This window comes from Trachypithecus francoisi, unplaced genomic scaffold, assembly GCF_009764315.1.
Source record: "Trachypithecus francoisi isolate TF-2019V2 unplaced genomic scaffold, Tfra_2.0 Lachesis_group12, whole genome shotgun sequence".
NCBI lineage: Eukaryota > Metazoa > Chordata > Mammalia > Primates > Cercopithecidae > Trachypithecus > Trachypithecus francoisi.
The window spans coordinates 113,315,714-113,328,002 of NW_022681457.1; the positions used below are offsets into that span (position 1 = coordinate 113,315,714).

Sequence of the window (12,289 nt, forward strand, 5' to 3'; positions counted from 1 at the left end):
TCACCCAGGTAGGCAGGAGACCTGGGACTTAGTAGCTGTGAACTGCGTTTTCACAGAGGCTTGCTTGTCCTGCACTTTGCAGCCTGAACTATAAGCCTGGCTGTCTTTGAAAAGCCTGCTGTGGTGGCTTGCTGACTTGTCATATGGGAGGCTGGAGGCATATTAGTAGCTTCTGGAAGGAAATAAAAAATGTGAGATGGGAGCTTGGGAGTAAAAGAGGAATGTTAGTGAGGAAGTTAAAATGAAGGCACAGGAGGGCTCCCTTCACCTGCACAATGAGTTCTAGATAGAGAGTTAATGGAAACATCCCATCCATTGCTCATGCTCATTCATTTTACACCTCATTCCTGGGTGCCTACTGATGCCAAGAGGAGAAAGCTAAGACACTGCCCCATCCCTCCCATTGCAGAGCTTGCAGTATACCCTTCATTGTTACTTAAGATACTTTTTTTTCTTTACCTCAACATGGCCCTAAAGATACTTTTCAGTGGTAACATTTTAAAGAGAAAGTTACCTTTCAAGGAAAAGCAATAGCCTGTGACCTACTGGGCCATGTTTTCTTCATATATAAAATGAGAATATTAATACTAGTTTCACAGGGTCGAAATAATACATAGAAACATAAGTGCAGTGCCTGGCACATATGGTGAGCTCCTTTTTTTTTTTTTTTTTTTTTTTTTTGTGACAGAGTCACGCTCTGTCGCCCAGGCTGGAGTGCGGTGGCACGATCTCGGCTCACTGCAAGCTCCGCCTCCCAGGTTCATGTCATTCTTCTGCCTCAGCCTCCCCAGTAGCTGAGACTACAGGTGCACACCACTGTACCCGGCTAATTTTTTGTATTTTTTAGTAGAGACGGGGTTTCACCGCATTAGCCAGGATGGTCTCGATCTCCTGACCTCGTGATCCACCTGCCTCAGCCTCCCAAAGTGCAGGGATTACAGGCGTGAGCCACCGCACCTGGCCTCTCTTCTTACTTTGGTATCTTCTTCTTGTATCTTTTTGTTGCCTCCCATGATGGAGTGCCAGAAGGCATGGAGGAAGAAGAAAAAATTAAGATCCCAAACAAGATAACAGACTCTCTTAATCACCAGGATTAATAAGCCTGCTCACTTCACTGTCCAGAGCGTCCACATCCATAATTAGTATTCTCCAGCAGCCTTAGAGGCGTGCATGGGAACTTCTCAGAAGGAAATAAGAGAAATGTAGCTTAGGGAGAAAGTCCTGTAGGAAATTAAAGTGGAAAAGGGGGAAGAGGAAATAAATACACAGGGTAATAGCAGCTGGTTTGCTAAAAATCTCTTTATTCTTTGAACAATCAAGAGAGGAGGTGTGGCTGGGTGTGGTGGCTCATGCCTATAATCCTAACAATTTGGGGGCCTGAGACAGGCAGATCACTTGAGCTCAGGAGTTTGAGACCAGCCTAGGCAACATGGCAAAACCTCATTTCTACTAAAAATACAAAAAAAAAAAAAAAAGTAGCTGGGTGTGGTGGTGTATGTAGGCCTTTGAGAGGCTGAAGTGGGAGGATTGCGTGAGTCCAGGAGGTGGAGGTTGCAGTGAGCTGAGATCGCACCATTGCATCCCAGCTTGGATGACAGAGCCAGACCCTGTCGTGAAAAAGAGAGAGTGAGCCAGGCGAGGTGGCTCACATCTGTAATCCCAGCACTTTGGGAGACCAAGGCGGACAGATCACCTGAGGTCAGGAGTTCAAGACCAGCCTGACCAACATGGCAAAACCCCATCTCTACTAAAAATACAAAAAATAGCCAGGTGTGGTGGTGGGCACCTGTAATCCCAGCTACTTGGGAGGCTGAGACAGGAGAATTGCTTGAACCTAGGAGGCAGAAGTTGCAGTGAACTGAGATTGCGCCATTGCACTCTAGCCTGGGCGACAGAGTGAGACTCCATCTCACACAAAAAAAAGAGAGTGGATATGGACAGTGTCCTTCTTACCTTCAGGTTCTCAAATCAGAGAGAAATTAATTCTCAGAATGAGAGTGTTAATTTTTCATGAGTTTAGTCAAAGTTGTAATTTTTTTTTAGACGATGTCTTGCTTTTGTCACTCAGGCTAGAGTGCAGTGTGTTATCAATCTCGGCTCACTGCAACCTCCGCCTCCTGGGTTCAAGCGATTCTCCTGCCTTAACCTCCCGAGTAGCTGCGATTACATGCATCCGCCACCGTGCTCGGCTAATTTTTGTATTTTTAGTAGAGATGGCGTTTCACCATGTTGGCCAGGCTGGTCTCGAACTCCTGACCTCATGATCTGCCCGCCTTAGCCTCCCAAAGTGCTGGGATTACAGGCGTGAGTCACTGTGCCCGGCCCAAGGTTGTAATTTTTTTTTTTTTTTTTTTTTTGAGACAGAGTCTCACTGTCACCCAGGTTGGAGTGCAGTGGCGTGATGATCTCGGCTCACTGCAAGCTCCACCTCCTGGGTTCATGCCATTCTCCTGCCTCAGTCTCCCTAGTAGCTGGGACTACAGGTGCCCACCACCACGCCCAGCTAATTTTTTTTTTTTTTTTTGTATTTTTAGTAGAGACAGGGTTTCACTGTGTTAGCCAGGATGGTGTCAATCTCCTGACCTCGTGATCCGCCCGCCTCGGCCTCCTAAAGTGCTGGGATTACAGGCATGAGCCACCACGCCTGGCCAAAGTTATAATTTTTTAATGATTATGTTTTTACTGCTCAATAAGAGCTTATCATGAATCCCAAGGTGCACCCCCAAGTTCAATGGCCACTGGTAAAGGCCTGGTCCTGTTGCCCTCTTTCCTGCCCACTGAGCTCTGTCTGCAGCCTGACCTGCCTCCACACATTCAAATAGGAAATATTGTACAGATAAGTCATTGGACTCTCTTTTTTTTTTTTTTTTTTTTTTTGAGATGAGTTTCGCTCTTGTTGCCCAGGCTGGAGTGCAGTGGCACAATCTTGACTCACTGCAACCTTGCCAGGTTCAAGTGATTCTCCTGCCTCAGCCTCCCGAGTAGCTGCGATTACAAGCGTGTGCTACAACACCTGGCTAATTTCTGTATTTTTAGTAGAGATGGGGCTTCACCATGTTGGTCAGGCTGGTCTCAAACTCCTGACCTCAGGTGATCCTCCTACCTTGGCCTCCCAAAACTCTGGGATTACAGGCATGAGCCACCATGCCTGGCCTGGACTCTGTCTTAAAGGAGTTAGGGCCGTATGTTTTTACATTTTTAATTTGCAAAGCTATGCTGGTCAGTCCTTAGAGGTCGTATATCAAGGCCGTAGCTATATATTAAGGTAAAATTTATTTCTCCTTTAAGGTCCCTAATCACTACTTCCTAATTTTGATCAGTTTGTGGTAAACTCATTTTTTATGCGCTGTAATAATTGGAAAGGTGGATTAGGAAAAGACTTGTGTTTGTTTTTGTTTTTGTTGTTTTGTCCTCAGAATGAGTCAAGCTTTAGTAATGTTAAAATTTAAAAATAGGCTGGAGGCCAGGTGCAGTGTCTCACACCTGTCATCCCAGCACTTTGGGAGGCCAAGGCCAGAGGATTGCTTGAGCGAGGAGATTGAGGCTGCAGTGAGCCATGATTGTGCCACTAACTTCAGCCTGGATGATAGAGCAAGACCCTGTCTCTTTAAAAAAGAAAGAAAGAAGAAAAGAAAAGAGAATGTTTTCCAGAGCACAAGATTGAAGACAGTTGTTAGAACTCCTGGATTTTTTTTTTTTTTTTTTAATAGAGATGGGGTCTCGCTCTGTTGCCCAGGCTGGTTTCAAACTCCTGAGCTCAAGCAATCCTCCTGCCTCAGCCTCTCAAAGTGCTGGGATTACAGGCATGAACCACTGCGCCCAGCCACTGGCTTTCTTTTTTTCCTGTTTTCTTATGCTTCCAAAATCTTTATTTGGCTTCAAGGAACTAGATAATCCCAAATCTACACCTAGTAATATTATTAGTACAGTTTTCCCAGCCCCATGTGATTGGGCACAAAGCCCAGTACCTGACTTATGGGGGCCAAGAGGCACTGGGAACTGCTTCCCAATGAACCTACAGTGGAGTAGGTTCCTTTAGACTTGCTTTTCATTCTCAGCTTAGAAAAACTCATATAGGGCTTCCTAAAAGAAACCATCATGCCATGGTTTCACTCTGAAATTAAAAACATCTCCGAATTTTATAGCAGGCTAACTTATGGAGCATATTCTGGCTCATTGCCTTGCTTAGTACCAGCTCAAGAAGCACCAGCCCCATAGCTTCCCCAACAAATCTGGAGCGTAGAACCTAGATACTGGACACTCAAACAGTTCTACTCAGGAAACATTTGGAATTCACAGTGATGACTTCCTAGTCCTAACTTAAGTCTTCACCATAGGTGTATGTTATTCCTGCAGACAAGCATGTAACTGTGTTTTAGCAGCTTTTACCCCATGCTTGGACAAACACAGGTGAAGGACCTGCTTAGCAATTTCATGTTCATTGTTTAATTCCCTGAAGAACCCTCTGAAGGAGGAGGTGGTATTAGCCCTGTTTCATAGATAAGGAATTTACATTCAAAAAAGATGACTTAAACATGTCCTACTGTGTACCCAAAAAAATTGAAAATTAAAATGTTTAAAATGACTTATTTATGATCACACAGTTTATAAGTGGCAGAATTAGACCTCCAGAAAGTTAAACCCAAATTTTGATCCTTTTGTATTCATTTATGTATGATGATTGGGTTTTTACCATCACATGTGGTGAGATGTGTCTCCCTCAAGCTTGTTATCACATCAGCATGTGATCAGTCTGATCATGGGGGAAAACCCTGTCTTCTGACTCCAAATCCAAGGCTGCTTCACTCCCAACTTGTCCTTAACAAAGAGGCATAAGGTGCTTCATTTACTATGGGGACTGTCCCGATTCCTGTGGGCCTTGGGGAAAATCCCTGCCTTTCCTGGGCTTTAGCTTCCCCGTTACTGAAACAGATCTGATAACACCTCTCCCTTCCCACTCTCTTAGGGATGCATGAGGTCAAAGAAGTGATGGATTGGAAAGGTTATTTGAAAACACTTTGTAAACATGAGGCATTAGATTATTACTTTCACAAATGTTAGCTTCTTTAGATTTCTGGGCAATTTCCTTTGGTTTTATTGGAAGAAATGTGGCAGAATTTGGATTTTTAAAATAATATTTATAACAGCAATTTCTTGCCATATTACCACATTGAACTCAAATCCTGGAATTTCCCAAACCACTTAAAAATTAATTCTGGTCAGGTAGACAGTTTGTACTCAAAGCAGTAAACTGGATCCTTGCTCATTAAACCAGTCTAGACTCCCAGGTTGATGTGTCACATTTTGCTCCCTGCCTTTAAACAGATATAATCACTGTGGTCTTGTGAATTTCTCAAGCGAGCTCCTTCGCCCTCCCATCTTTTCCCTTCCTTCCATACCTCAGGCTTATATTTAGTGTTGAGCTTAGTTGCTTAAGTTCCTACGGGAACAAGGATCTAAGCCCCCATGGCTCTTCTGCGTTTAAGGCCTCCTAGCAGCCTGTGATGAACCAACTCCAGGCACCAGGCCTCCCAGTGGTACTGCCCAGTTGTCCCAGTGTGGTAACAGTCCTCCAGCCTAAAGATGGCATCAGCAGAGCAGGGTGTCATTAGTGAAAAGCTTCTCTACAGTAGAGGCCAGTTCAAGTAACTCTAGATGTGGTCCCTTGGCAGCCTTCTGCAAAGGGTGGAAGGGAACAGCCCCTGAAGAGGGTCCTGGGAGGCATCTGAATTTGAAGGGGGTGGCCTCTGTCAGAACAGTCAGCATGGCTGCATTGCCACAGCTCCCAAGGTTCTGTCATTGACGTGCACCACGTTATTTCTACTACTGAAGGCAACTGATGAGAAGTTAAGACTTAAAAGTTCAGAGGAGCCAGGTGCTGTGGTGTGTGCCTGTAATACCAGCTGCTCAGGAGGCTGAGGCAGGAGGATCACTTGAGCCTAGGAGTTCGAGACCAGCCTAGACAACATAGCGAGACCTTGTCTCAAAACAAAAAAGTTCAGAGGAGTCTCATATGATTGTGTACTACAACAAGGATAATTTCATATCCAAGGTTTCTGGTGTTTCAGAAACAGACACATGTTGCCTGCCTGCCAGCATCTGAGAGGAAACCAATCTATGCTCTTAAAGGAAGGGCCATAGAGCAGCAAAGATGAGTGTTCCCATTACTGACCCCCAAAATCAGGGGAGGAGACCAAAAACCTCTTTCAGATGAAACAATTTAAACTGAGCTTTCTGGATGGTAATAGATAGTTGATACTCTTCCAACATCTGCAAGACATTGTCCTCGAAGTGCTGGTGAACCATCTGCCCACAAATGACCCCCACATCTCCCACCCTCAGACCTGTTGAGTGTAACTACCTTTTCCCTTTGTTTTCTCAGCATTAATAATAAGCTACAGCAGCCGGAGGCAGCGGCCGGAGTGTTAGAATATGCCATGAAACACTTTGGAGAGCTGGTAAGCACCTCATTCTTTTTGGAAAAGCAGGAGGTAGAGACTTGGCTAGGAAGGTATAGGCCCTGACCTTCAGAAAGTTACTTTCCTTTTCTGTTTTTTCTCCAGTTCATACCAGCCTGATGCTGACTTACCTATCTTCAGGATGAAAGAGATAAATTTTGTCTATAGGGACTCTATTTCAGCTGAGATAAATCATGAGGGTAGATTTGAATACGCAGTAAGCACTGATTTTATCAAACTCCTAGCATGTCCCTGGCCCTTTGCTAAGTGTTTATATGCTTCATCTCATTTGGTCCTCACAACAGTGCTATAAAGTGGTTACTGCTGTTACCACATTTTACAGATGAGGAGACTATGGTCCCAGCAGCTTAAGAACCGGTCTGAGCTGACAAAGTGATTAAATGGCAGAACCAGGACTTGAACCAGGGCAGTCTGACATTAGAGCCAAGGCATTTGCCCCTGATCTGAGTTATCTTTGTGGGAGCTTGCATTGTGTCTAGGCCATGGTTAATCCTCATTAGATACTTAGGAAGACACCATGGCCAGGTCTTTAGAAAATATATGCTATGAGGCCGGGTGCAGGGGCTCATGCCTGCAATCCCAGCACTTTGGGAGGCCAACGCAGGCAGATCACCTGAGATTGGGAGTTCAAGACCAGCCTGACCAACGTGGAGAAACCCCGTCTCTACTAAAAATACAAAATTAGCTGGGTATGGTGGTGCATGCCTGTAATCCCAGCTACTCGGGAGGCTGAGACAGGAGAATCGCTTGAAACTGGGAAGCAGAGGTTGCAGTGAGCTGAGATCACGCCATTGCCTGGGCAACAAGAGTGGAACTCCATCTCAAAATAAATAAATAAATAAATAAATAAAAAAAATGCTATAATTGATATCTGACATTGAGGGATTTTTGTGTTCATTATTGCTTACATAGCTGCTTCCCTACTGCCATCTTTGGCCTACCAGTATTTAAAATGTTTCTGTTATTCTTTGTGGTCTTGGCAGGGCATTTGATAACTTCTAAGATATATAAAGCATCAACTTAATCAACTTAGCATTGAATTCTTGTAAGGTCAAGAAGCTCTAGGTCCATATATTTGATGAGGAACCTTTTATTAGTCATGTAGGTCGCTTACTGTGGTTTGCCTTGATCAGGAGCCCAGGATGTTAAAGTGAGAAAAATTGTGACTATTTAACAGGCTTTTGTTTGATCATCCAGCATTTTGCCTCACAGAACAGCTAGTAAATTAGAATGAAACTTTTAAGGGAATCTTTTGCCACCTTTAGCACATATTATCTTTTTTCTTTTTCTTTTTTTTCCTGACAGACTTTTGTTCTTGTTGCCCAGGCTGGAGTGCAGTGGCACGATCTCGGCTCACTGCAACCTCTGCCTCCTGGGTTCAAGCGATTTTTCTGCCTCAGCCTCCCTAGTAGCTGGGATTACAGGCATGCGCCACCATGCCCAGCTAATTTTGTATTTTTAGTAGAGACAGGGTTTCTCCATGTTGGTCAGGCTGGTCTCAAACTCCTGACCTCAGGTGATCCTCCCACCTCGGCCTTCCAAAGTACTGGTATTACAGGCGTGAGCCACCGTGCCCAGCCTTAGCATGTATTATCTGTAACTAGACTAAGACAACATTTCTCCAGATGATGGCAAAGTAAAAGAACTGTGTCTCATCCAACCTTGCCACAATCCTTGTTTGCAGAGAGAAGTAAGTAGGGCAAGGGGGCACTTAATGTACTCCACCTAGATCAAGATGTTCTCTCCTTTGATATCCTTAGAGCTTAGATGCCAGTAAGTGCTGATTGAGACAAGGACTCCGCAGACATCTGGTATTCAGGTGATCTGCCAGCAGATGGTTTATACCCCATACTCAGAATGCCAGCCCTCAACGAAAGTTTCTCCATCTTCAGGTTCCAAAGGTGGCCATTAGCTCCAGGATTATTGCTAAACCCGTGGTGGATTTTCTGTTATATTTAGGTAGCTGAATCATATTAAGCTTGACAATGGTTTGCTTTTTCTTGGCAGAGCCGGTGCTTTCTCAGCACAATTTATGTAACAGCAATCTCATTAGAATTTTGTGTGATTCATTGCTTAAACCTTATAGTTTCTGCAATCTATTGCAATTCAAAATATCCTGCCCTCTAATTGACCCACTCCATATGCTGCCCCCCTCCCCTCTGCTTGTTCATGCTGAGTGTATGCCACACATTAGTCACCAGCTCTTTTTTTTTTCTTTTCTACCCAGTATAGAAATTTGAAATGAGAAATTTACCAGTGCTTTTAAATTTTACGCTGTTTTTGTAGTCTGTCTTTTCTGAGTTTTCTATTTTGTATTTAGGCATAATAGGTATTATTTTGGACAGGCTTGAAAAATGAAGTTGAGATAGTTTGCCTTACATGGAGCCAGATATGCCCATTTTGACAAATTCCACTGATGTTGGACGAAGACTTCATGGCAGCAAAATTAGTCTAGGAGCAGCAGAGGGCACCGGCTCTGCCAGAAAGAACCAGACCTGGGGAAACAGGTACAAGGGAACAATCTCCAGCATAAATGACCTCTTTTCAGAGGTTCAAGAAGAAAAGGTTATTTTAGACAGCTTAGCGGAGTAGTTGTTAGTCTACATACTGCACAAACATCAGTTTTATTTAGAAAGGGGAAGAGGGTAATGGGAGAAACTAGTGTGGGCCCTGCATTATATCATACAAATTTCACTGCAGAATCATATTGTTGTTAAAGAAATCCCTAGAGAGCCACTACCCTTGCCTGTGCAAAAATAGTCATTTATTGAGCTGATGATGAAGCAGCCCAGGAGAGAAACTGAGATGGAGGGCACATAAAATAGTTTCCTGATCATTTAGAGAGTCATAGTCTGTAACTTTCAGACTGTAGCACCTCCTACTCACGTGGACAACACCCAGTTTCAGCATGGCACACCATCTGCTAGGGTAATGCAATCCCTCCTTTGGCCCCTGACACTGGTAAACCTGCCAAGCACTGAGCAGGAGAGAACATTAGATGGGAGACTCTAGAAGAATAGGGGAAAGACTTTCCAAAACATTTTAAATGGTGGTGTTATATTTTAAATTATTATTTCCTGAAAGTTTAAAAATGCATTAAGAAATGCAGAGAATCAAGAGCTTTAAAAAAGTGAGTTGTTCTCCTCCAGCAAACATGCAGATGAGGCCTGGTCTTTCTGGCCCCATCAGGAAAGCAGCTGCTATCCCTGTCAAGTAGCCCAGTGTCAGCACTCCAGCAGATCGGAGCGATGGCACCTTTGCAGCAGCTCTGGTGCTGTGGTCGGCGTTTTCTGCTAACCCTAAATGATTTCCCCTGTCCTCTTGGTGTGTTCTGATGACCCATGTGTCTGGGAAGGAAATAATAGGGGAGGAGTATGGCCTGACATCTGCTCTCAGATAATCCCAGGATCATTCTCTCCATGTGCCAAGGAACCAGCATTTCCACCTTCCCCAAACAGCACTCCTCCAGATTGTCTGAAGTTCTTTTTAATCCAAGCCCAGACATAACTGATAGGTGATGTGTCATGCATACAACATTTCCATGGAAAGAGAGTATGTGGATTAAAAAATGTGATCCCTTCTCTTCACCTCACAGCAGTCTTCTTTCTTTCCCATGCGACAGGAGATCCAGGCTACCTGGTATGAGAAACTGCATGAGTGGGAGGATGCCCTGGTGGCCTATGACAAGAAAATGGACACCAACAAGGATGACCCAGAGCTGATGCTGGGCCGCATGCGCTGCCTTGAGGCCCTGGGGGAATGGTGAGCTTCCTAGGATGATGGCATGTGTGGCTGCCAGAGACTTTGTCACTTTGATCTTTGGATTTGAAAAGAAGGCTTCCCCAAATGGAGTTCTCACTTCAGACTCATTTTGTTCCACTTGATACTTCTCAGAAATCATCTTTCACTTTTGGTGTTTTTCTCTCTCCATTCTATCTCAGCTACTAAGTAGCAAGGCCTTCACTTAAACTTTACAATGCTCTAGGACAGGACAGCCTTGGGGGTGCTCCTGGGATCTACTTCTCCTATGTACTCTCCTGATCTTTACTGACCCAGTGAAGAGGTCATATTCTTACTTGTCAACCTTGATTTTTTAAATTAGCTCTTGCAAATGCTTTTAGGAAAGAAGAACAGTGACTACCCTCTTCAGGTGCTTCATCTATGTCAGATGCTTACTGTGTGTCCAGCACTATGCCAGGCTCCAAGGAAACAAAAGACACAAGAAAATAGGCCTTTCCTTTGAGGTTGATGAGACAGGCACATCAACAGAGGGTTATTATAGCCTGAGAGGATGTTGATAATGGTATGAGCCACGCTACCTTGAAAGCCCAAAGGAGGAAGCAGGGTGATCTTGCCGTACTTCCTGGAGGAAGGACTGAGAGTTAGGAGACAGGTAAAGGAGAAGGGAGGGGGGAAACAGGTACTCCAGGTGGAAGCAACAATACTGCGTAACTGAGAACGTTTGGCTAGGTTTTGATTTGGAGAGTTGCTTGGGAATGTTGAAGGAAAAAAATGGCCTCCATTCTGTTTCCAGCAACAAGTGCAACTTTTAAAAAATAGTTAAAATAAAATGCTGTATTATCATTGTTAAACTCTTTAACTGCAGTTTTAAATGACTAAAACAGGCCAGGCACAGTGGCTCACGCCTGTAATCCCAGCCCTTTGGGAGGCTGAGGCAGGCAGATCATTTGAGGTCAGGAGTTTGAGACCAGTCTGGCCAACATGGCAAAACCCCGTCTCCACTAAAAATAAAAAATTAGTTGGACATGGTGATGCAGGCCTGTAATCCCAGCTACTCGGGAGGCTGAGGCAGGAGGATCACTTGAACCTGGGAGGAGGAGGTTGCATTGGGCTGAGATTGCACTGCACTCCAGAGCGAGACTCTGTCTCAAAAAAATAAATAAAATAAATAAAAAATAAACGACTAAAAGTGCCATGCTACCTCCCGACTAGTGGATTATCCCAACTTTCTCTGGAACATGATACTTAGGGTCCACTGTTCCTTCATTCAGCCAGTAACTATCAAGTGTGTATTCATTGCCAGTATCTATGCCAGGCCCTAGGGACACAGCTGTGAGCAAGACAGTCACAGCCCCTGCATTTCCAGCTTACAAGACAGACAACCAGGCTGTTGTAATACATTGTGATACCGTCAGTAAAGAAGCCCAGGGGGCTGTGGGTAATAGGAAGCACCCTAGTCAGCCTTGGAAGATATCAGGAGGAAATGATATCTAAGTTGGACCTGTACAGTGAGGAGCACAGTATGGGGGATTTTTAATAGGCCTTTTTGTTCAGATTCTTCTCTGTGACCCCCTGTCTTCAGAAATAAGGATGTTTGTTTCCTCCAGGTATAGGGAAGGCACTTCTCACAGGAGGGCCTTATGACCTCCTTCAGGGGAGGGTCAAAATATTTTTCCTAGATGTTATGACCTGCTTCAGGGGATAAGGGCAGGGGGTAGTCAGAGTAATTTTTTTTTTTCCTGCCATTTTCTTAAAATATTCAGTATGCGGCCGGGCCCGGTGGCTCAAGCCTGTAATCCCAGCACTTTGGGAGGCCGAGAAGGGCGGATCATGAGGTCAGGAGATCAAGACCATCCTGGCTAACACAGTGAAACTCCGTCTCCACTAAAAAATACAAAAAAAAAAAAAAAAAAAAAAAATTCAGTATGCTAAGGTACCATATTTCAGGGTAGTATATTCTGACCCCCATCACAAGGATGTACATTGACGGTAATGTGCTGTTTATACCATTTTGCACTCTGCTGTTTTCGCTTAAGTCTAGGCCACTGTTCCGTATCAGCATCTACAGA

At 44.4% G+C, this 12,289-nt stretch overlaps 1 protein-coding gene and 1 non-coding gene across 6 annotated transcripts in view; both read left to right on the top strand.

The window, feature by feature from the left end:
- MTOR (mechanistic target of rapamycin kinase) overlaps positions 1–12,289 on the top strand; it is a 153,018-nt gene that overhangs the window by 89,936 nt on the left and 50,793 nt on the right. For all 5 annotated transcript variants that reach the window (XR_004441102.1, XM_033228384.1, XM_033228385.1 and 2 more), the window contains 2 exons: positions 6,383–6,458; positions 10,102–10,241. Coding sequence is in view for 4 of the 5 variants with exons in the window: in XM_033228384.1 (XP_033084275.1) it covers positions 6,383–6,458; positions 10,102–10,241 (216 nt within the window). In the remaining variant the exon portion in view is untranslated. The remainder of the gene's footprint in view (positions 1–6,382; positions 6,459–10,101; positions 10,242–12,289) is intronic.
- Positions 4,653–4,759, top strand: LOC117094111. The gene has a single exon (XR_004441430.1). It is a non-coding gene; the product is annotated as a small nucleolar RNA U13 (small nucleolar RNA).